General features: G+C 48.5%; 1 protein-coding gene across 3 annotated transcripts in view; it reads right to left on the reverse strand.

Moving 5' to 3' along the window:
* LOC140389583 (mediator of RNA polymerase II transcription subunit 12-like protein) overlaps positions 1–22,979 on the reverse strand; it is a 731,598-nt gene that overhangs the window by 36,804 nt on the left and 671,815 nt on the right. For 2 of the 3 annotated variants that reach the window (XM_072473837.1, XM_072473836.1), the window contains exons 40-41: positions 14,121–14,177; positions 156–242 (exon numbers count right to left, since the gene is read on the reverse strand). In XM_072473837.1, coding sequence (XP_072329938.1) covers positions 156–242; positions 14,121–14,177 — 144 coding nt within the window. The remainder of the gene's footprint in view (positions 1–155; positions 243–14,120; positions 14,178–22,979) is intronic. The other variant, XM_072473838.1, reaches the window with a different exon arrangement.

Raw genomic sequence — 22,979 nt, forward strand, 5'->3', positions numbered from 1 at the left:
GCTCGAGAGCCAGCCGGATTCTCTTGCAGATAGAAGAAAGGATCGAGGGATAATGGCGAAAAAAGGGGGGATGGGTGGTTTGGATCCGTAGGGAATGGGCGGTTTTGACACTCTCTCGACAGTACTGCAACAATTCTGCTCCCTAAAATGCCTACCTGTGTTTGCTGCATACCCGGGTACTGGGGAAGCTGGGCAGGTCGGACCTGCTGGGCATAAAGACCGCTTTGGTCAACTGGCTGGCCCTGAAAAAGAACCAAATCAGAAGGTTAAAGGTCGCTGGACGGTGATCGGCTGGCCATCACCTCACACTGAACAGGCTGGAATGCAACACTGCGCAGAAAATAAGCATCTTACTCATTGATTTGTTTTCTGGACTGCTAGCTCACAGCAGTAATTTCTCCGGAAGAAAGGACATGCGTTAACAGAATTAAAACAAAGAGAAATGTCACAACCATGGGGGTGGGGGGTGGGGGGGGGGGGGGGCAGATGGCCCAAATATCCTTAATTTACTCCCCTTCTGTGCACAGAGAAATCCAGGAGGCCATGTTTCCGGTTTGTATCCAGTCAGCTTTGTAGAACCACTGGACTTCTAAGTTTTTAAAAAAGTTTCATTATCGAGAAAAGTTGAAGCTTCAATTAATAAAAATCAAATGCTTCATCCAAGTCTGACAAATGATTTTTCCAGCACCTCCCTGAGGAACAGTTATCTACAAACTTCTCCTCCCCCGCAATCTGGTCACTTCAGACAAGGTTTCTCCTCTTCTGCTGCCAACAAAAGAAACACACTTTCTGAGGAAGACGGCTTGAAAACTTAACAACTGCTTAAAAAGCATTTCGCACTGCGTAAATCTGTCGGGAACAGAATATTATTTCCTGTAATAGGAGTCACTTTGGCGAGGCATTCTCTCCAAGGGTCAATATCAAAGACAGATCGCCATGGTGTAACGTTCCTGAACGATCCTAGCTGGGATACAATCTGGGATAAAGGGCTGTCGACGGGCCTTCAGCGCCCTGCCCAATAGGCCATTCACCCCCTTCGTGAGCTCTGCCTATTGTTATCATGGAAAGCATCACACTGATACTGTTCCCACCCAACGTGTCACCTGCACCCCCACGGAGGCCATTTGTCGCCCCCATCACTTGCCCCAAGATGAGCTAACTGCGCACAGATTGGGGATCCAATTGGAGGTTCACCCAAGTTCACAAGTTACACAGCAGGAGAAACCTTTAATGGCTCGGATATTGAGAACCAAGGGCTGATTATTGGTTAGGCTTGTGCAGGGGTCGTGCTGTGCAATTATTACGAGCCCGGCGGAAGTGATTTTTTTTTGCCTGTATGCAAACTGCCTGCTTCCCTACATGAATGCTGTGTGCAGCCAAGTGCTGAATGCATCACAGCGCGATTTCATGCTCGAGCAGGACTCCCAGTCCATGCTAGCCTGCACTTCTGAAAGGCAGCTTGCACTTGGCAAACAGGAGGTGCATTCTGGCAACAGTAGAGGATGGAAGCGGGCGTGAAAGAGTTTCTGAGCAGGAAGAGCAGCGGGGCAGCAGAGCCTGAGAGCTGGTTCCCAGTGCTGGAGGCCTTTCTGCAGGAGGTGGAAAGGAGGGGAAGGGTATTGGCCAGGAGGGCCTCGAACTAGCAATTCAAAGAGAATTGGAGCAGATTGCCATGCAGGTCAATGCTAGGAGTCTGGCCATGAGGACAATGCTGAAAAAAGCACAAGGAACTCATGCAAGGGGTCAAGGTCACTTCAAATGCCACCCCCTACCACACCAATACCAACCCGACACATTGCTCAATACACCACACCCCTTGTCACTCACCCGTCGGCTATCTCGAGCATTCGTGACTCATGGCTAGCATTCATACACTCCACATCACCCTCGCACACTTAGCAGTGCGGCAGCCTCTCACAGCCACCAAGCAACATCCTTCCCCAGCCTCCTGATATGGTGAATGAAGGCACAGCCCTCATTAGGGCGGCACGGTGGCACAGTGGTTAGCACTGCTGCCTCACAGCTCCCGGGACCCAGGTTCAATTCCGGCCTCGGGTGACTGACTTTGTGGAGTTTGCACTTTTTCCCCGTGTCTGCGTGGGTTTCCTCCGGGTGCTCCGGTTTCCTCCCACAGTCCAAAGATGTGCAGGTTTGGTGGATTGGCCATGCTGAATTGCCCCTTCGTATCCAAAAGGATAGGTGGGGTTACGAGGATAGGGTGGAGTTGTGGTCTTAAGTAGGGTGCTCTTTCCAAGGACTGGTGCAAACTCGGTAGGCCGAATGGCCTCCTTCTGGGCAGCACGGTAGCATTGTGGATAGCACAATTGCTTCACAGCTCCTGGGTCACAGGTTCGATTCCCAGCTTGGGTCACTGTCTGTGCAGAGTCTGCACATTGTGTGTGCGTGGGTTTCCTCCGGGTGCTCCGGTTTCCTCCCCCAGTCCACAGATGGGCAGGTTAGGTGGATTGGCCATGCTAAATTGCCCTTAGTGTCCAAAACTGCCCTTAGCGTTGGGTGGGGTTGCTGGGTTATGGGGATAGGGTGGAGGTGTGGACTTGGGTAGGGTGCTCCTTCCAAGCGCCGGTGCAGACTCGATGGGCTGAATGACCTCCTTCTGCACTGTAAATTCTATGATTCTATGACCTCCAGATTAGGGAGGGTACAGCAGACCACCATGAACTTGGAAACACGCCCCGCCAAATACAGGAGGGTGTTCTAAGCAATGGAAGCATTGGAGCTCATAGCGGTCTGTTCCGTGACATTCCTGGTCACAGCACCGTTCTCTTTGCCGGTGCATCAACTACATATGTTTAGGTGCTGGAAGGTGCCATTAGTTACGTATAGCAGGTATTCATTGTTGTCAAGGACTGGTTCTATGTGGTGGCACAGGATGATGGCCAGATGACCCTTGCCAAGAGATCGGGCACTCAGAAACACAGTGGTCAATTTCACACCATCTGCATGTCGAGGGAATGGAAACTTTGCAGTTCTGGTACACCTCAGAGAGATGAGGTGCCCACACAGCCACGTGTAAGCAGTCAATAGTTTCCTGCACCACTGGGTAGCCCACTACAGTGGAAATACCGCATTCCCGCTGCTCCTGATTCACTGTGCTAAGAGAGGAGCTGGTAAAGGCCCCTTTTCCTTGTGGTCAAGACCCTGATGACCTCCTGGATACAACGACGGATGGCGAACTGTTGGTGATGTTGCAAGTTGCAGCCTAGAAGGTTTGATTGGTGCATAAAATGAGGATCGTGGTGATTGGCAGCATCATTGGCACCCTGTTCTACTACTGCTGCAGGCCCGGCTTGAGGAGGTGGCAGGTTCAAGTGACCACTTCCCTAGTGAAGTGTAATCTCCACAGACACGGCTCCTGGCTGAGATGGAGGGCTCTCTGAATTGCCTGGAACATTCAACCTTCTATCAAGAGTCTTCCTCCTCCCTTCTTTCTGAACTGTTTCCCTTCTGCTACATCTGTTCTACCTCCCTGCCATGCCAGGACCAAAAGGGAACTGCAACTGTAGCCCCTAAGGCTGAGAGCAGGTATGCTACTCGGAGTCCTTTCAAATCCTTCTAAAGGTTCAGGAGCACTCCCTGATGCGACCATCAATTCACTCGAAGACACGTGGAGAAGTAAACCGTTGTTTTAATCAGCTTAGAACTGAGCCTGCCTGTGACCGGTACAACACTGAAGGCTGCCCCGCAGGTCAGCAGCTCTTATATTTCCTGCAAAGGGGGTGGAGCCATGGGCGGAGCCCATACATGCCCCAACATATCCCCTGTGGATGAAGCCACACAATAGCCCATAGGTAGAGCCCACAGGGTTAATAACATAACACAGTGCACTGGTGAATTATCAGTAATTATACATTCACCCCATTTAAAAATAAAGTCCGGCGGGGGTGACGGGCTCATAGATTCAGTCGGTCCGGTGCCCAGACCGTACGTTGCGACCGCCGAAGCACTGGTGTTGCAGCCGGTCCGGGTGGCTGTGGAAGTGGGTCCGGAGCAGGCACAGGCGTGGACTCCGACAGCGGCTCTTCCGGAGCTTCATTCCTGTGGACCGGTGCGGCGGGGGGGAGCGCGAGAACCATATAGGGGTGGGGGCTCGGAACACGGGAGGTTGGACGAGACATAGTGTGGGGGATGCAGTAGTGGGAGTGGTGTTGGAGCCTGCGGGCGCCAGGTCCCGGAGGGAGACGGTATCTTGCCGGCCATCGGGGTGTTCGACGTACGCATAGTGTAGGTTGGAGTGCAGGAGCTGGACCCTCTCTACCAGGAGGTCGGTCTTATGGCTCCAAACATGTTTTCGGAGGAGGACTGGATACGGTGTCATCAGCCAGGGCGGAAGCGAGGCCCCTGAGGTAGCTCCCCTAGGGAAAACAAACAAACGGTCATGAGGAGTCTGGTTTGTGGCCGTGCAAAGGACGGACCTAATAGAGTGGAGCGCATCGGGAGGACCTCCTGCCAGTGAGAAACTGGGAGATTCCTGGACCGCAGGGTCAGTTGGACGGTCTTCCAGACCGTCGCGTTCTCCCTCTCCACCTGCCCGTTTCCCCTTGGGTCATAACTGGTAGTCCTGCTCGAGGCGATGCCCTTACTGAGCAGGTACTGACGCAGTTCGTCGCTCATGAACGACTGGCCCCTGTCGCTGTGGACATAACTGGGGAAACCAAACAGGGTGAAGACACTATGCAGGGCTTTAATCACGGTGGAGGTGGTCATATCAAGGCAGGGGATGGCAAACGGGAAGCGGGAGAACTCACCTATGATGTCAAGGAAGCACGTGTTGCGGTTATTGGAGGGGAGGGGCCCTTTGAAATCGATACTGAGGCTTTCAAAGGGCCGGGATGCCTTTACCAGGTGGGCCTTATCCGGTCGATAGAAGTGCGGTTTACACTTCGCACAGATTTGGCAGTCTCTGGTTATAGCTCTGACCTCCATGGTGGAGTAGGGCAGGTTGCGGGCCTTGATGTAATGGGCGAGCCGGGTGACCCCCGGGTGGCAGAGGTCATCGTGGATAGCCCGTAGTCGGTCATCTTGAGCGGGGCGCATGTGCCACGGGACAGGGCATCTGGGGGCTTGTTGAGCTTCCCAGGACGATATACTATATCGTAGTTATAGGTGGAGAGTTCGATTCTCCACCTCAAGATCTTATAATTCTTGATCTTGCCCCGCTGCGTATTGTCAAATATGAAGGCAACTGATCGTTGGTCGGTGACGAGGGTAAACCTCCTACCAGCGAGGTAGTGCCTCCAATGCCGCACGGCTTCCATAATGGCTTGGGCTTCTTTTTCGACCGAGGAGTGTCGAATTTCAGAGGCGGTGAGGGTGCGTGAAAAAAACGCGACCGGTCTGCCTGCTTGGTTGAGGGTGGCGGCGAGAGCGACCTCCGATGCGTCGCTCTCCACCTGGAAGGGGACGGACTCATCCACCGCGCACATCGCGGCTTTGGCGAGGTCCGCCTTGATGCAGTTGAAGGCCTGGTGGGCCTCGGCCGCCAGAAGTAAAAGGGTGGCCTTAAATAGTGGGCGGGCTTTGCCCGCATACTGGGGGACCCACTGGGCGTAATAGGAGAAAAATCCAAGGCACCTCTTCAGGGCCTTGGGACAGTGAGGGAGAGGGAGTTGTAGGAGGGGGCGCATACAGTCAGGGTCGGGCCCTAGGACCCCGTTCTCCACAACGTAGCCGAGGATGGCTAGCCTGGTGGTGCGGAAAACGCATTTCTCCTTGTTGTAGGTGAGGTTGAGCTTTTGGGCAGTTTGGAGAAATCGGTGGAGGTTGGCGTCGTGGTTCTGCTGATCATGGCCGCAGATGGTGACATTGTCCAAGTACGGAAACGTGGCCCGCAGCCCGTACTGGTCCACCATTCGGTCCATCGCTCATTGGAACAGCGAAACCCCGTTCGTGACGCCAAAGGGGATCCGGAGGAAATGGAAAAGGCGGCCGTCTGCCTCAAACGGCATGTAGTGACGGTCCTCCGGGCGGATTGGGAGCTGGTGGTATGTAGACTTCAGATCCACCGTGGAGAACACGCGGTAGTGCGCGATCTGATTTATCATGACTGCAATCCGGGGAAGGGGGTACACATCGAGTTGCGTAAACCTGTTAATGGTTTGGCTGTAATCAACTGCCATCCGGAACTTTTCCCCGCTATTGCTGCCTCTATGACCCCCTCCCGCAAGAGACGCTGGACCTCGGACCATGCTTTACCGCCTGCTTCTGGTGGCGACTGGCTTGCAATCGGCGGTGAGGTTTGCGAAGGGGGGGGGGGTTGATTTTTAGGGTCGCGAGGCTGCATATGGTGAGCGGGGGCAGGGGCCCCCCGAACTAAGAGTTAGGCTCCTGAGGTTGCACTGGAAGTTGAGTCCCAAAAGGAGAGGAGCGCAGAGGTCTGGGAGCACATATAGTTTAAAATTAGCGCACTCAGCGCCCTGTATCGCTAGGGTTGCAGTAGTGCACCCTTTGATTTGCATCGAGTGCGACCCAGAGGCGAGGGATATGGTTTGTTGCGTCGGGAACATTGGGAGCGAGCAGTGTCTTACCATGTCCGGCTAAATGAAGCTCTCTGTGCTCCCGGAGTTGAACAGGCAAGGTTTCTCGTACCCGTTAACCCGGACGGCCATCATGGAGCTCCGGGGGTGCTTAGGTCGCGACTGGCCCAGGGTGACCGTGCTGAAGTGTGGGTAGCCGGTGGCGTGATCGGAGGTGCTAGGGGGGGCCCCGCGATGGCTGTCCGTGTAGGTCATACGCGTCGAGCGGCGTAGCAGATGGCGGCCCCCGTTGGTCGAGCGTGGCGGGCGGTGAGGAAGATGGCGTCCAAGATGGCGGCCCCCATGGATCGCACATGGCTGGCCGCGTGGGGGAGGATGGCCAAGATGGCGGCCCACATGAGTCGCACATGTTATGCGGAGGTGGAGTCGGCAGACACGCTGCCACCTTGCGGGGTTTGCGGGCCTGAGAGTCTGTGGATCGGGTCTGTAGGTTCAAGTTCTTAGGCCTGGCCAGGCAGACCTTGGCGAAGTGTCCTTTTCACCCACAGCTTCTGCAGCTCGCGTTGCGGGCCGGGCAGTACAGTCGGGGGTGTTGGGACTGGCCGCAAAAGTAGCAGGGTAGCCCCCCATGATGGGCAGGCAGCCGCGCGACACAGGCCTGGGGTAGTCTCTGGTCGGGGGCCCACGAGCGGGTCGCGTGATCGGCCGGGAATGTAGTAAGGCTCTGAAAAGCGGCCTCCAGAGAGGTAGCCAGTTTTACCGTGGCGCCCAGGTCCTGGGCCCCTTTTTCGAGCAGGCACTGTCTCATATAGTTCGATCGGACCCCCGCCACGTAAACATCTCGGACAGCGAGCTCCATGTGCTGAGTGGCCGTAACGGCCTGGTAGTTACAGTTGCGCATGAGGGCTCTGAGGTCGCGTAGGTAACCATCTAGTGACTCCCCGGGGTGCTGGCGGCGAGTGGTGAAGACGTGTCGCGCCTATACCTCGTTCACAGGCCGCACATAGAGGCGTTCGAGTAGTGCGAGGGCCTCTGTATAGGAAGCGGCTTCATCGAGCTGGACAGAAATGCGATGGCTCACCCGTGCGTGGAGGAGGCTCAGCTTCTGTTCGTCAGTGACGGATGGCGTGGACGACGCGGCGAGATAGGCCTTGAAGCATCGAAGCCAATGGGAAAAAATTTATTTAGCCTCCACGGCCTGTAGATCGAGTTCCAGTCTGTCAGGTTTGAGGGCTAAAATCAGTATTTTAAGCTGATTAAATTGATGCGACCATCAATTCACTCGAAGACACGTGGAGAAGTAAACCGTGGTTTTAATCAGCTTAGAACTGAGCCTGCCTGTGACCGGTACAACACTGAAGGCGGCCCCGCAGGTCAGCAGCTCTTATACTTCCTGTAAAAGGGTGGAGCCATGGGCGGAGCCCGTGCATGCCCCAACGTATCCCCCTGTGGGTGAAGCCACACAATGGCCCATAGGGAGAGCCCACAGGGTTAATAACATAACACAATGCACTGATGAATTATCAGTAATTATACATTCACTACACTCCCTTCTGACTAAAAGGGCTTCTGTCCATTCCTCCAATAACAATAATGATACTTCCACTAATGCTGCAGCTGAACAAGCGAGTCAAAAGCATCCCACCCAACATGTCTGTGGTGATACACCACTGTACCTCCCTACCATTGTACATAGTATATAATAGTTGTGCGTAACGTGGCCCTGTAATACTGTGTATTGTACTGTAACTCTGCAGAGGTTCGGTCACTGGTAGGTAACCCGGCCTGGCCACGGAGAGCTCCGCCTTAGCCACTCCCCCGGGAGTCAGTATAAGAACCTCTTCTGGGACAGCCCCCATTCTTTCTGGGGTCGTCTGTGTCGGGTAAGCCTCCCATGTAGTATGTTAAAGCCTGAGTTAAAGTCTCACATGTCTTTGTGGTTCTTGACGCTTAGCGCATCAATGTCCAAGGTGATTACCTTGAAATAGTGGTAGTGTGCAGGATGGGAGCCGGGGTGAGGATAGGGTCCCCTGTGCAAGTAAACCCGTGTTTAGTTGCGGGGGTTTAAGAGGAGGAATCAACAGCATCTGCAACGTCCAAATTGGCAGGCCGCGCACCAGATCATCTCTGTGCTCCCATCGTGCTGAAACCAGGGGTGGGCGTGGAGCTGAACTTTGTGCCCAAATGGCCACAGGGAAAGTGAGCATCCTTACTGAGTATTACAGGAGCACGGACTCGACAAGAAAACTGCTCGACGATCTCCTATATACTTCTTTGGAGACACAATTATTAGTCTGCTTATTTGACCCGATCATTAGCTGCTGGCAAGCACACACCGTGGTTAAGAGATAGGAAATCTCTAACTGGTGGTTGCTTGTCTCAGTCTTATTGTCAGCTCTTTATAATTACAGGGAGCGACTTGCATGCAATGCTGAAATATGAGCGAGGCAACTGGATTGCCAGGGTCGGAGAGGAGGGCAAGACGTTGTAACTGTTTAGCAGGTGAGCTCGTTATTGCAGTTTCACCGTTGGGACTTTGGTTAGGCCACAGCGAGAGTATTGTGTGCAGTTCCGGAATCCACATTATAGGAGGGATGTGATAGCACTGGAAAGGATATAGAGGATATTTACCAGGTTGCTGCTTGGGCTGGAGGGTTTTAGTTGTCACGAGATCGGATAGACTGGGGTTGCATTCCTTGGAGCACAGGACATGATTGAGATAAATAAAATTCTGAAGGGCATAGATAGAGTAGACAGGAAGAAACTTTTACCCTCGGTGGAGGGATCAATGACTTAAGGGGGGATAGACTTAAGGAAGAGGCAGGAGATTCAGCGGGGATGTGAGGAAAACCCTTTTCGCCCAGAGAGTGGTGGGAATCTGGAACTCGCTGCCTGAAAGGGTGGCAGAAGCAGAGACCCTCATAACATTTAAGAAATATTTAAATGTGCACTTGTGATGCCAGGGCATACAAGGTTATGGGTCAAGAGCTGGGAAATGGGATTAGAATACTTGTGGTTGCTTTTGACTGGCGCAGATGTGATACGCCGAGGGGCCTATTCTGTGCCGTAGATCTCTATGACTTTGTGACCTTGGCTGGTTTACCGGCTCCTGGATGTACATTTACTGCTTCCTCAGTGCCAGCATGGAGGAATATCCTGGTAGGTTTAACATAGTTTTAATGGGAGCTAGCCCACAGCATAGATGATCTAATGATAGGGAATAAAGGCACACAGCGAACAAACAGGAAAGTGGAGTTGAAGCCAAGATTATCCATGATCGTATTGAATTACGACGCAGACTCGACAAGCAGTATGGTCGACTCCGGTTCCTATTTCTTCTGTATTCAATCATCCTCAGAGATGACATTAGTATCCTATTGGAATGCATACCCTCACCCAATCTTTTTGAAGAGAGAATTCCTCTATGCTTCCTTTAGTAACCTTCACCCAATGCGATTTAACGCAAGTCAACATGGAGTTGGTAATCATGTTTGGTTGTCACTATGTGCCTTCGGTTTCCCCAATGTGATTAACTAAATTCTTCAATAGAATGGATTCCGAAGCACAAAGAAGAATGCTTATCTTCATTCTTTCCTCTGTAGTACGGCAATCCTTTCCATATCACCTGTGCTGGAGATGTTTCTGCAAATACTATACAAACACTATACCCTGTATGCTTCACCCAATGTCTATGCTTACGTATTTACATCGTGTATTTATCGTATGTCCTATGTTTTTCTTGTATGGAGCGATCTGCCTGGCCTGTATGCAGAACAATACTTTTCACTGTACCTCGGTACACTAAATCTAATCTAAATCTGAATACACGAAGAGTCGGCCTGTTTCCACTTGCCAGTAACACCAGTCTAGGCCCATCTTAGCATCAAGGAACATCTGATACTGAAGCCTCTAACGTAGCGTTTCCACCCATTTGGAGCTGTGGTTTTCAGCAGACCGAGTGGAAATTTGTAAATGCAAAACAGGCAACAGACGTCTGTTCCATTTAAAAAGAACAGGAATTCAGTTATTCCCACTCAAGTTTTGGTTTCCTGGTGTGGAGACACTACTGAGCATACTGAACAAAGCAAACAAATATGCAAGAGGCATATGTTTTAGTTTGGACTTAATAATGGACTGAATCCCTTCTTTACACATTATGAAAGCAAGTGACAAGGGCATTCAGTAGAGTTCATACCTCCGCTACTCTCTATTTACTCAACATAATTACAATTGCGTAACTCTTCCTTGAGGCTTTTCTCTGCCTGGCTGATGCTCTGTAATTACCAAGCTTGGAAAAAAAAATAATTATTAAGAGCTTCCATCTTACTGAGGAGCTTTCAGGCCAACCCACATCCAACAACCTGCTCTGAAAACTCTGCTCACATTTTGACAGCTGTGACAAATTCTTCCGCAGCAGCAGAGACACCCCTCCACATTCTAAAACACGCAACATTCTAAATAAAACAACCCACAACATTGCCTTAAAGTAATTCAATGCACCCTGTCTCCAGATTTAACAGATTCTTTAAAACAAAATTCCAGGATCCAGATCAAGTTCCGTATCTTCACCAAAAAATAATAAATTTCCTTCGGCCCCTACCCTCCATTCCACGTTTTGTTGAAATCTGTGCAAACTAACAGGGGGCAAAAGTAGTGGTGAAGGGAACAAAGGGACAATTTTTGGCTTACATCCCCCGCTGCCCGCCATCTGCACTGGCGTACACAGGTGTCATCAGTGTCAGCCATGCCTTTAGATGGTACCGCTCTTGCCTAGGTCAAAGGTTTGTGGATTCCAGTTCCCACCCCAGGGACTAGGTTGATATTTCAATATGTGACTCTGGGAGCACCATCTTTTGTTTGTGACGTTAAAACTGAAGCCCTTATCATCCTTTCAAGTGGACATTTAAAACCTCTGCGGGAAGGGGAGCTTAAATCGGTGTCCTAGTCAATATTCATCCCACAATAAATATCGCTAAAACAGATAATCTGGTCACAATGTTGTTTGTGGGCTCTTGCTCTGCAGAAATTAGTTGCCGCACCTCTTCATTACAAAAATACTTCATTGGCGTTACAATAGGACATCCTGAGGTCACAAATGATGCTATAAAAATGACCTCTTTCCTTTTATGGAGTGGTACCATCTCCATTGGCTCTCCATTCCTTTGCTCAGACAAGATCACCATCATTATTCTCCATTGCACATATATTTTTATTGTAGGAGCATGGGGAAAATCTATCACCCGATGCTGTGCAAACACGGTGTATAAAGACTGTGGTAGAGTTGGGAGTGAATGGCCAAGACTTGCGTCTCTCATCGTGCAATCGTCTTGCGCTTTTTTAAGTCAACTCCATTTGAACAGTCCAACTGTTAACGTCAGACCACAGCCACCGTCACAGACTGGCTGGAACAGAGTAATGATCTTTCAATGGAAAATACTCAGGTCAGGCAGCCTCTCTGGAGAGAAATAAAACTAACATGTCAGGTCAATGACCTTTCAGCAGTTCTAGGAAAAAACATTGTCCAGAAACATTAACTCCGTTTCTCTCTCCACAGATGCTGCCCAACCTTTTGAGTATTTGCAACACTTTGTTTTTATTTCAGATTTCCAGTATCCGCAGTAATTTAAAAAAAAACATTTCAAAATTTTCACTGGATATTTTTTTCAACAGGAAAAATCCCCTCCCCAACCACCCAATTTTTGTCCTCTCTTTCCAGAATCAATGCACCGTCATTTGCTTTACGCTGTTGCACAAAGATTGGCCCCAATGAGTGGAGGAAGGCTGTTTAAGTGCAAAATGGGACAATGGAATCAAGTATGCGACTTACCAAATGAAGACAGGCTGGGCTTCGTACAACACGCATATGTTGTCGTCAGCTCAGTCCTCTCAACACAAATGTCCAGCTAATACAGTGAGGAAGGTCTGGCAAGGGACTCAGCAGCAGACGGACAGTTAGTCTTTAGACGCTCCAAAATGAATGGGTGAAAAATGTTTGCCCAGCATGCAACTTGCGTTTTGGTCTCCCGGTGCAGTTAGTCAGTTGTGAACATAAAACAAGTGGTTACTTCCTGAACTGCAGGGTAGACAGACAAGACAAATCAGACGATCACCACTTACAGAAAACTTCAAACAAAAAGCTGCCACTATGGTAGGGGTCCACAAACATCTTGCGTGACAGATAAGTGGTTAGAGCGCTACTACTGACTTGTCAGGGCTTTATTTTAAAGCGATAGTTCTTTCAAAAAGAGCCTTTTTGCTTTAAGCTCCACCCAAGCAGGGAGCATCTTGTGTGGAAATTGTTTGCATGCATCGAAGTATATTTAATAATGCAACTCAGTTTATTAATCTACTTGAGAAGTATGCGACATGTAAGGAAATTGTACATGCCCACAAAATTTCAGATTTGGACAAAATCCATTGCAAAATTGTCGAGACTCTCAAGTGGTCAGAAGACTTCCAAGAGGTACCACAATCTTTAAAATGTCATTATTCATTGTTCCGAAGAGGAAATTCAGCCATTTTCTCCCCTCCTTTCCTAAAGGCACTGCCTTATTGTGGGGTACAGTCCCACATGTTCAGGTTACAGCACCACCACCCCGCCCCCCCCCCCCCCCCCCCCCCCCCCCCGATATCTTACCATCATGGTCACCTTCATGTGTGTAGCCAGATAATGAGGTAGATCAGATCTTCCTGCGCTGGTGTATAAAACTGGTGCTGGCAACTAGTTGCACATCTCTCCCAATTCCCCTTTTCATTGCTGACAAATTGCCAACTTGCCATGACCCATTTAGCATTGTCACACAAAGTCAAAATCGGTCCCAATGGGTGCTGGCACGTGATTTGATTGGAAAAGGGTCATCACCGCCAAATTCAACCCTATAACAGCTGACATTTTCACACATGCACTTTTTCAGGTGGATCACTGGAAAGCAGTCAACCCCACCCCTCCCTCCCCGCCACGTTTAAGGTATCATCCAGGTTAGCCTAACCCTTTTAGTCCAAAATAAATTGGTAGCCAAATTGTTACTGAAACTCAGACTCCACGTAAGCCACAAGGCATCCAATGACTTGGAAGCAAAGGGGCAAAGAACGGAGCAGTAAAAGAACATTTATTGCAGACTCCTTTTGTTTGTAATTCCCAGTTAATAAACTTGTGAACATTATTTTGCAGTTGAACATAATAAATAATTCATTTTTTTCTGGCACAGGTTAGCATGCTAATATTAATGTGAGCATACTTCAATCCGCCACGGTCGTTACCAGCCCATGGGATTGGAAAGCAGTAAGCTCCTACAAGCACAATTTACTCCAATAATAATAAGACTTGCGCAAATTTTGCACATAACCAAATCATATCGGGCATTGAGAAAGCGGCGAGGGGCTACGCAAACAAAAGCTTTCATTCCTCCAAGTCCTTTTTTCTATTGAGCCAAACATAAAACAAAAAGGACAAAGATTTATTTTTAAACTTTGGGGCAGGAATTTCCACTTTGAGAAAAGGTGATATTTTGATGCAGCTTTTGGTTTGAAGTCAAAAAAAAAAACCTTTGCAACATTAAGAAAGGGATTAAGTGTAAAAGGGAGAGATAGACAAAGCAGGAAAGGGAAAGTCAGTTGTCGGGTTACCATAATGCTGAAATTGTTATAGCCTTCTTGGAGGGATACAGCAGGGTTACAGATCTCCTAAAGAGAAAAGGGAAGGGGCAAGAAATGGCAGAGAGATCAATGGGAGAGATTAAACAGAGAGAGCTATTTGTTCATAGGGTTGGTTAACATCAAAAGCACAATCTGCATTCACATTTACCAGCGAAGTTACATCAATTGTATACGCAGCAAGAAATGGGAGAAACAATTGAGTCATTGTATTTAATTCACCCTCTGACAAGTTATGGCTTGTGAATTTCACAGTACCAAATTGTATTTAATTCACACTCTGACAAGTTATGGCTTGTGAATTTCACAATACCAATACTTATTTTAAAAGATCTCAATTGGACTTTGCAGTGAAATCTAATTTGCAACTGAACTAATCCCTGAAAGGAAATGTACGTACATGAGCATTTGAGCCTTATACACAGTTGAGGAGCCCCTTTCTCTCTCCACCTTTGAAGCTGGACGTGCTGCCGTGCAGCCTAGCAGTTTGCCTAAAGTTGCCATTACTTCTGTGGGAACTTGGACATTGAATGCCAGCCGCTTGTAGGCTCTCCGGAGCTAAACCTCTGTTACAGTTTCATTTCCAGCAGAGCCCATAGTTGACTATTGTGAGCGCAAACCTTATCGGTATTTTCCTCCCTGAGGTCATCAGTTGTGTTGAGGTGAGTCGACGGTAGGGGCGGCACGGTAGCACAGTGGTTAGCACTGTTGATTCAAAGTTCCAGAGACCTGGGTTCGAATCCCGGCTTGGGTCACTGTCTGTGCGGAGGCGGCACGTTTTCCCCGTGCCTGCGTGGGTTTCCTCTGGGTGCTCCGGTTTCCTCCCACAGTCCAAAGATGTGCGGATTAGGTGGATTGGTCACACTATATTGCCCCATAGTGTCCAAAGATTAGGTGAAGTTTTGGGTTACGAGAATAGGGTGGAGGTGTGGGCTGAGGTGGGGTGCTCTTTCAGGGACCGGTGTAGACCTGATGGGCTGAATGGCCTCCTTCTGCACTGTAAATTCTATGTCTATGATAGTAGTGACCACCTGGAACCTTGCTGTTCTGCATGGACTCTGTAGGATACCAGGACAGTTGCCAGTGGTATTATTCCAGGTCCAATCAAAAATGAATTTTCAGTCTCTTACTTCTTCGCGTAACATTTTTAATGCGTTAAACAAAACACCCAATAGAACAAACAATTTTCATTGGATCAGAGGTAAATCATTCCGCCTCCTGAGCCTGTTCCACTAATTAGATCATGGCAGGTCCGTATCTCAACTCCATTTACCCACCTTGATCCTGTAACCCGCAATACTCTTTCTCAACAAACAAAATCATCAACTTATGTTTGGAAATGTTCAATTAACAGCCCCGTTCCAGGCTTCGACAGCTTTGAAGCGAGAGGCTTCCAGATTTCCACCATCCTTTGTGTGAGGAAGTCTTCCTGACATCACCACTGAATGGCCTGCTCTAATGTGCAGGTTAATCTGCCTCCTCCAGTACAGGAAGTGACATCATATCCTACCACATGTCCCGCTCTATTTAATTATTTGAAGGAATTTGCAACTCCAAATGAGGCGGACACCCCGAGTACAAAGGCTTGTAGCCGAAGCCAGTTTGACCCACCCCACTGCTGCTCCCATTTCTTGACATGTTGTATCAAAGCATGGATCAGCGATTTCATTCGTCCTTCAGGTATCTCAGACTGGGTAAGGCTCCCAAGTATTTCTGGACCCAGAATGTAACACATCCAAGAGGCAACAAGAGGAACACAAGAGCATGTAGACCCAGTACTTTGCCTGGAGGGCAGCAAGTCCCCAAAGTGTGGTGAAGGCGGCTTTGCGAACCCACAATATTTCAGGTTCTGGAAAATTCCAATGGAGGATATACACTTTCAAACAGGTTTTAAAAAAAAATAATGTATTAAACTTGTCACAGTAGTTGCCGAGCTGCCACTGAAAAAATTTGCAGTGAAAGCAATTCCAATGAGGAAAACGCCCCAAAAACACAGATTTGTAATAGAAGCTACTTTGTGCCACCCACTGATTCTGTCACCTCAGTATATAAATCATTCAAGTGTAAAGGCAAATTACTGCGGATGCTGGAACCTGAAGCAAAAACAGAAAATGCTGGAAAGTCTCAGCAGGTCTGACAGCATCTGTGGAGAGGGAACGGAGCTAACGTTTGGAGACTGGATGGCTGTTTGTCTCAGCTCCTCAGCAGTGGCATAAGGTTACAGATTCAATCATCCAACATGACCTTTCGCAGGTTTCACGTTAGATTTCGGCTCAATGTTATTTTTCACTCATGATGGTGGCCTTGCCTTCCAGATGAGATGTTAAGGCAAGGACCCGCTCACGTGAGCAGGAGAATGCAAAAGATCGCTGGGCATCATATTAAGAGGAGCAGGGAACTATTCCAGCCAACATTCCACCCCTTAGCCAATACCACCAAAAACAGATTTGCCCTTTTGTGGGTCAGGCAGAATCTTGTGGAGAGAAACAAGAGTTAACATTTCAGTCTACGGTTCCGATGAAAGGACATTCACCTGAAATGTTTCTCTCCCCACAGCTGCCATTGGATCTGCTGACTACTTGCAGCATTTTCTGTTCACATTTCAGACTTCCAGTATATGCAATTACTTTGTTTTTCTATGCTGTTTATGCAACCTTACTGCGCAAAGATTGACGATTCAATTTGCCTACTTTACACAATTACATTTCAATAGGCATTTCATGGATTGTAAAACATTTAAGGCTATCCTTAGGATACGATGAGGTGTAGTATATGCATGGACAATTTTCCTTAAAGAGATATCACGGTGGTTAGCACAGCTGCCTCACAGCGCCAGGGTCCCGGGTTCAATTCCGGCCTCGGGTGACTGTGTAGAGTTTGCACTTTCTCCCCGTGTCTGCGTGGGTTTCGTCCGGGTGCTCTGGTTTCCTCCCACAGTCCAAAGGTATGCAGGTTTGGTGGATTGGCCATGCCAAATTGCCCCTTAATGTCCAAAGATGTGCAGGTTGAGTGCGGTTACGGGAGATAAAGCGGGGGAATGGGCCAAGGCAGACTGCTCGTTGGGATAGTCGGTGCAGACTCGATGGGCCAAAGGGCCTCCTTCTGCACTGTAGGGATTCCATGGATTTCTATCCTGAGCCAAGGCTGCAACTGACACAGCGGAGGAAAAGGATAACACAATTGTGCACAATGACACATCGGCCTCAGTGAGAATACAACACAGAGAATAGCAAAAGAACACAGCCAGCTGCTGCATTAACACTGCATCTAAACACTGCTCTCTTGGATGAATGTAGACCTCTCAGGTGATCATTGGGCATGAGCATCCCCAGTGGTAAAGCATGCCCAGTTCCACAGGGAAAAACCTGAACCATGGGCCAGCGCTCTGAGCCCCAATTCTCCCCGATGACAGGTTACATTTTTGTTTTCCGTGCTTGCAGTATTTAGCTGGAAAGCATCATTGGGGTGAAGCAAAGCATTTGGCCACTAGCACACTCACATCAATTGTCTTTTAAATTATCCACATAATTGGACTGAATTCCCTTGCCACGTTGAGTCGAACGTAGCAGGGACGACAATCAGCTTTGCCAACTGAGATCTACAGCAAATGTAACTTGACGGTGCAAGGGTGTGGCACAAATAAATATTATTCCAAACAGATGATGACTAACACGCAACCTAGACCTTTGAAACTCTTGCAACATTTATTTCAAAAAAGAAATCTCTCAAAAAGTGGTTCCAAATTTAACTGCTCAGCATCCCAACAATAAACTTTACAATCTGGTTATGGCAATAGTTTGAAAATGTTTATTTGTCTACATAATCCATCTGGTTGTATTTTCACTTCATCACACATGCTAATATAATGTGGAACAGTCTTCACAAGACGGTATAGATTGTGGCAATATTTTAGATGGATTAATGTGGAGGGTGCATCAGATCATCCCCCCCTTTCCAAGTGACATGTGAGTTTTGGCGAAAGTGCTCGCTATAGATACCTCTCTTGACTCAGTTGGAGCCGCTGCATATTATCAACATCTTTTACCTGCACCCGAAACTTTCCTTTGTGTAGCAGCCAGCAATGAATGTTTAATCAAAAAACAGAGCCCATCAACTGTGATTCAACACTCGCCCCGAGTGGAAAAGACAGTGGGTGGTTGAACCTACGGCCAATCTGTGAAGCACGGATGATGCTACTCTCGAGATCAACCCAAATCTGTGGCCTGTGATCACATTTAGGCATATTCATCTGCACCGACCAGCTTACAGAAGGACAGACTTGCAGACTTTGCACCATGGGGAAGAGCAAAATTAGAAGCCATCAATATAGGATAGTCACCAAGAGGGGATTCGGGAGAAAGTACTTTTCCCTGAGTGGCAAGAATGTGGAATCACTTGTTACCACTGTGACTTGTTGAGGCAAGGAGTATGGATGGCAGCTAAAGGGAAGTTAAATAAGCACAAGAGGGAGAAGGGACAAGAGGGGTTACGCTGATGGTTAGATTAGGAAAGGTAGGAGGAGACTCGAGTGGAGACTTGAGTTCTCACCATGTCTGTGTTTCCCCTCCGGGTGCTCCGGTTCCCTCCCACAGTTCAAAGATGTGCAGGTTAGGTGGAATGGCCGCGCTAAATTGCCCCTCAGATTAGGTGGGGTTGCAGGGTTACAGGGATGGGGTAGGGCAGTGGGCTTGGGTAGTATGTTCTTTCGCAGGGTCAGTGCTGAGTCGATGGGCCAAGTGGCCTCTTTTTGCACTGCGAGGATTCTATGATAAATTCTATGATTAATACCAACATGGACTGATTGGGCCAAATGGCCTGTTTCTGTGCTGTATATTCCATAGTACATCCACACGTGAAGCACAGCTTTAGAAGCAATGAAGGCTTCAGTGTTAAATATCAATCTCCCTCCCATGGTGGGCAAGAGGCTCGTTGCTGGAGGGTGGAGGCAGAAAGTTAAAAGTGACTAAAAAATTGGGAGTGTCTTCCCAAACAGCTATGTACGTCCAAGTACCTCACTGTGCAGAGGCAGTACACTCTTTTTTTAAATATTCATTCATGGGATGTGGGTGTTGCTGCGTAGGCTAGCATTTATTACCCATCTCTAATTGCCCTAGAAAAGGTGGTGAGCTGCATTCTTGAACTGCTGCAGTGCCCATGTTGTAGGTACACCCACACTGCTGTCAGGGAGGGAGTTCCAGGATTTTGACTCGACAGTGACGAAACGGCGATATATTTCCAAGTCAAGATGGTGAGTGACTTGGATGGGAACTTGTAGGTGATGGTATTCCCAGGTATCTGCTGCCCTTGACCACTGAAGTGGCAGAGTTTACAGTTTGGAAAGTGCTGTAGCAAGACATTGCTCGAGAAAGCGGGTGACGAAAGAAAGGGAGCCGGGAACCTCTGTAATTTGTATCTTCCGCTTGCTGCCTGATATACAGCTGCAGAGATAAGCCAGCACAGGAGGACGCAGCCAGAGATCACGGAGAAGGGGTGATTGGCATTCAATGGAGATAGTCCATGATCGTGACAGGAATGAGAGCAAGGTCACCATCAGCAGAGGGTAGGCCAGTCCTGTGGGTTGTTTTAGAATGAGAGAAACATAGAACATTACAGCGCAGTACAGGCCCTTCGGCCCTCGATGTTGCACCGACCTTTGAAACCACTCTAAAGCCCATCTACACTATTCCCTTATCATCCATATGTTTATCCAATGACCATTTAAATGCCCTTAATGTTGGCGAGTCCACTACTGTTATAGGCAGGGCATTCCACGCTCTTACTACTCTCTGAGTAAAGAACCTACCTCTGACATCTGTCCTATATCTATCTCCCCTCAATGTAGAGCTATGTCCCCTTGTGCTCGACATCACCATCCGAGGAAAAAGGCTCTCACTGTCCACCCTATCTAATCCTCTGATCATCTTGTATGCCTCAATTAAGTCACCTCTTAACCTTCTTCTTTCTAAAGAAAATAACCTCAAGTCCCTCAGCCTTTCCTCATAAGATCTTCCCTCCAGACCAGGCAACATCCTGGTAAATCTCCTCTGCACCCTTTCCAATGCTTCCACATCCTTCCTATAATGCGGCGACCAGAACTGCACGCAATACTCCAAATGCGGCCGCACCAGAGTTTTGTACAACTGCAACATGACCTCATGGCTCCGAAATTCAATCCCTCTACCAATAAAAGCGAACACACCGTATGCCTTCTTAACAACCCTCTCAACCTGGGTGGCAACTTTCAGGGATCTATGTACATGGACACCAAGATCTCTCTGCTCATCCACACTACCAAGAATCTTACCATTTGCCCAGTACTCTGTCTTCCTGTTATTCCTTCCAAAATGAATTACCTCACATTTTTCTGCATTAAACTCCATTTGCCACCTCTCAGTCCAGCTCTGCAGCTTATCTATGTCCCTCTGTAACATGTTACATCCTTCCACACTGTCCACAACTCCACCAACTTTAGTGTCATCGGCAAATTTACTCACCCATCCTTCTACGCCATCCTCCAGGTCATTTATAAAAATGACAAACAGCAGTGGCCCCTAAACAGATCCTTTTGGTACAACACTAGTAACTGGACTCCAGGCTGAACATTTCCCAACAACCACCACCCTTTGCCTTCTTCCAGCTAGCCAATTTCTGATCCAAACTGCTAAATCACCCTGAATCCCATGCCTCCGTATTTTCTGCAGTAGCCTACCGTGGGGAACCTTATCAAACGCTTTACTGAAATCCATATACACCACATCAACTGCTTTACCCTCGTCCACCTGTTTGGTCACCTTCTCAAAGAACTCAATAAGGTTTGTGAGGCATGACCTACCCTTCACAAAACCGTGTTGACTATCTCTAATTAAATTATTCCTTTCCAGATGATTGTACGTCCTATCTCTTATCAACCTTTCCAAGGTAGAAGCAATTGGGAAGCACTCTTGCTGGGAGTGCTGGAAAAGACACAATATGGAGCCAGAGTTTGCCGGCTTTCCTTCGCCATTGCTGTGGATCTGAAGTCTCATGTAGGCCAGACCAGGTGAGGACTGCAGATTTCCCTCACTAAAAGACATTAGTGAACCAGATGTCTCTTGTACGACAATCAACAATGGTTTCATGGTTATCGTTAGACTTTTAATTCCAGATATTTATTGGATACAATTTCCACCATCTGCCATGGCAGGATTCGAACACAGGTCCCCAGGGTCTCTGGGTCACTGCCTCCACATACAGCAGGACCTCTGAACACCACAGTGCACTAAACTGTGCCCACTCACTTTGCCATACAGTCAGAGGCCCGTAACCTCCTCAGAGTGTCAATCACAGGTAGCTTGCCACTCTGGAGAGACTTTCCCTTGTTGAGATGAGTATGAAATGAAAATCGCTTATTGTCACAAGTAGGCTTCAAATGAAGTTACTGTGAAAAGCCCCTAGTCGCCACATTCCGGTGCCTGTTCGGGGAGGCTGGTACAGGAATTGAACCGTGCTGCTGGCCTGCCTTCAAAGCCAGCGATTTAGCTGTGTGCTAACCAGCTAGCATAGCCTTCACCAATTTCTAGTCAATTTGAGTCAAATCTATCGCTAATTGGCATTAGTGGAGGCTAAAATACCACATTAAGGCAGAAAATGTGGAGTCAGGTTGTGGTAAATTATTGGGGTTGGTACTGGGAAGAATGCGGCAGCCCTGTAACTAGGTGACCTCAGCTGAAGCCTGAAATGGAAACGGTTTCAATTCCCAATCACTAACATCTAACATACTTCACCTTGTTTTTATTGCTTGTGCTCCACCATGTTCAAGAGCACATATGGAGAGAAAGGGGCCTTGTTCTCTCCCAGCCTTACTTCCCACCGTCAAGGCTAATGGGGGGGGGGGGTTGGGAGTGACCAATCCTATGTGTAAATTCACTATGGTACCTTGAGTACCTTGGTGAATTAGATCCAAATACAATGCAACAAATTTAAGCTGTAGTTTTATCTTCATATTGGGACTATTTGACTCTCATTAATCAAAATAGTCTCCCTATTGGCCTTAATGCACTATGCTTGAATACAAGCCAAACTAAACATCACAAGAGGTTACAAGGAGGTCACATGAACTATGGATCTTGTTCTTAGTTGTTTGGGGCCATCAGAGATCCATAAACTAATATTCAAATCAAGAGGGAACTAGCCGATTATTTTCAACAATGACTTCCCCTGGTCAGGCTGATGACGCAATTGGCTGAATGCAAAAGTAAATTTAAAATGTAAACCCAAATTTGAGGTCAATACAACAATAAGAACTGAAACTTATACAGAACCTTAAAAGAGAGTTACAAGGTGATTCACAGGAGCATAATCAAAAAACACCGAGTGACGCAAGGAGATATTGGAATTTATTTTCTCAGAAGGTTGAGAGTCTTTGGAACTCCTTTCCACAGTGAACTCGGGAGGCAGAGATCTTGAGCTGAATTCTCCATCTCTGAGGCTAAGTGCAGGGGATCTGTGACGTTTTACGTGGAAAACATCGGTGACGCCCCCCTCACCGATCCTGCGACTGGTGAGGTGCTAGCAGCCGCGTAAGACTCCCGGCCTCCACGAAATAAACGGCCGGAGAATGACCTGGTCCATGACCGCGCATGCGCACGGCGACAACCTGCGGAAATCGCGCCGTAAAACATGGCGTCGGCCAGGTACGGATCCGACCTGTCAAAGAGTGCCCCCCCACCCCCCCCCCTCGCCACCCCCACCAGCCCTCACGGAAGCCCCCCCCTAGCCAGCAGCACGGCTGTGGCGCGCTGGACACAGTACGCAGACTCCACGCCTGGTTCCCGCAACAATGAGACCACACGT

This window comes from Scyliorhinus torazame, chromosome 14, assembly GCF_047496885.1.
Source record: "Scyliorhinus torazame isolate Kashiwa2021f chromosome 14, sScyTor2.1, whole genome shotgun sequence".
NCBI classification, from domain to species: Eukaryota; Metazoa; Chordata; class Chondrichthyes; order Carcharhiniformes; family Scyliorhinidae; genus Scyliorhinus; species Scyliorhinus torazame.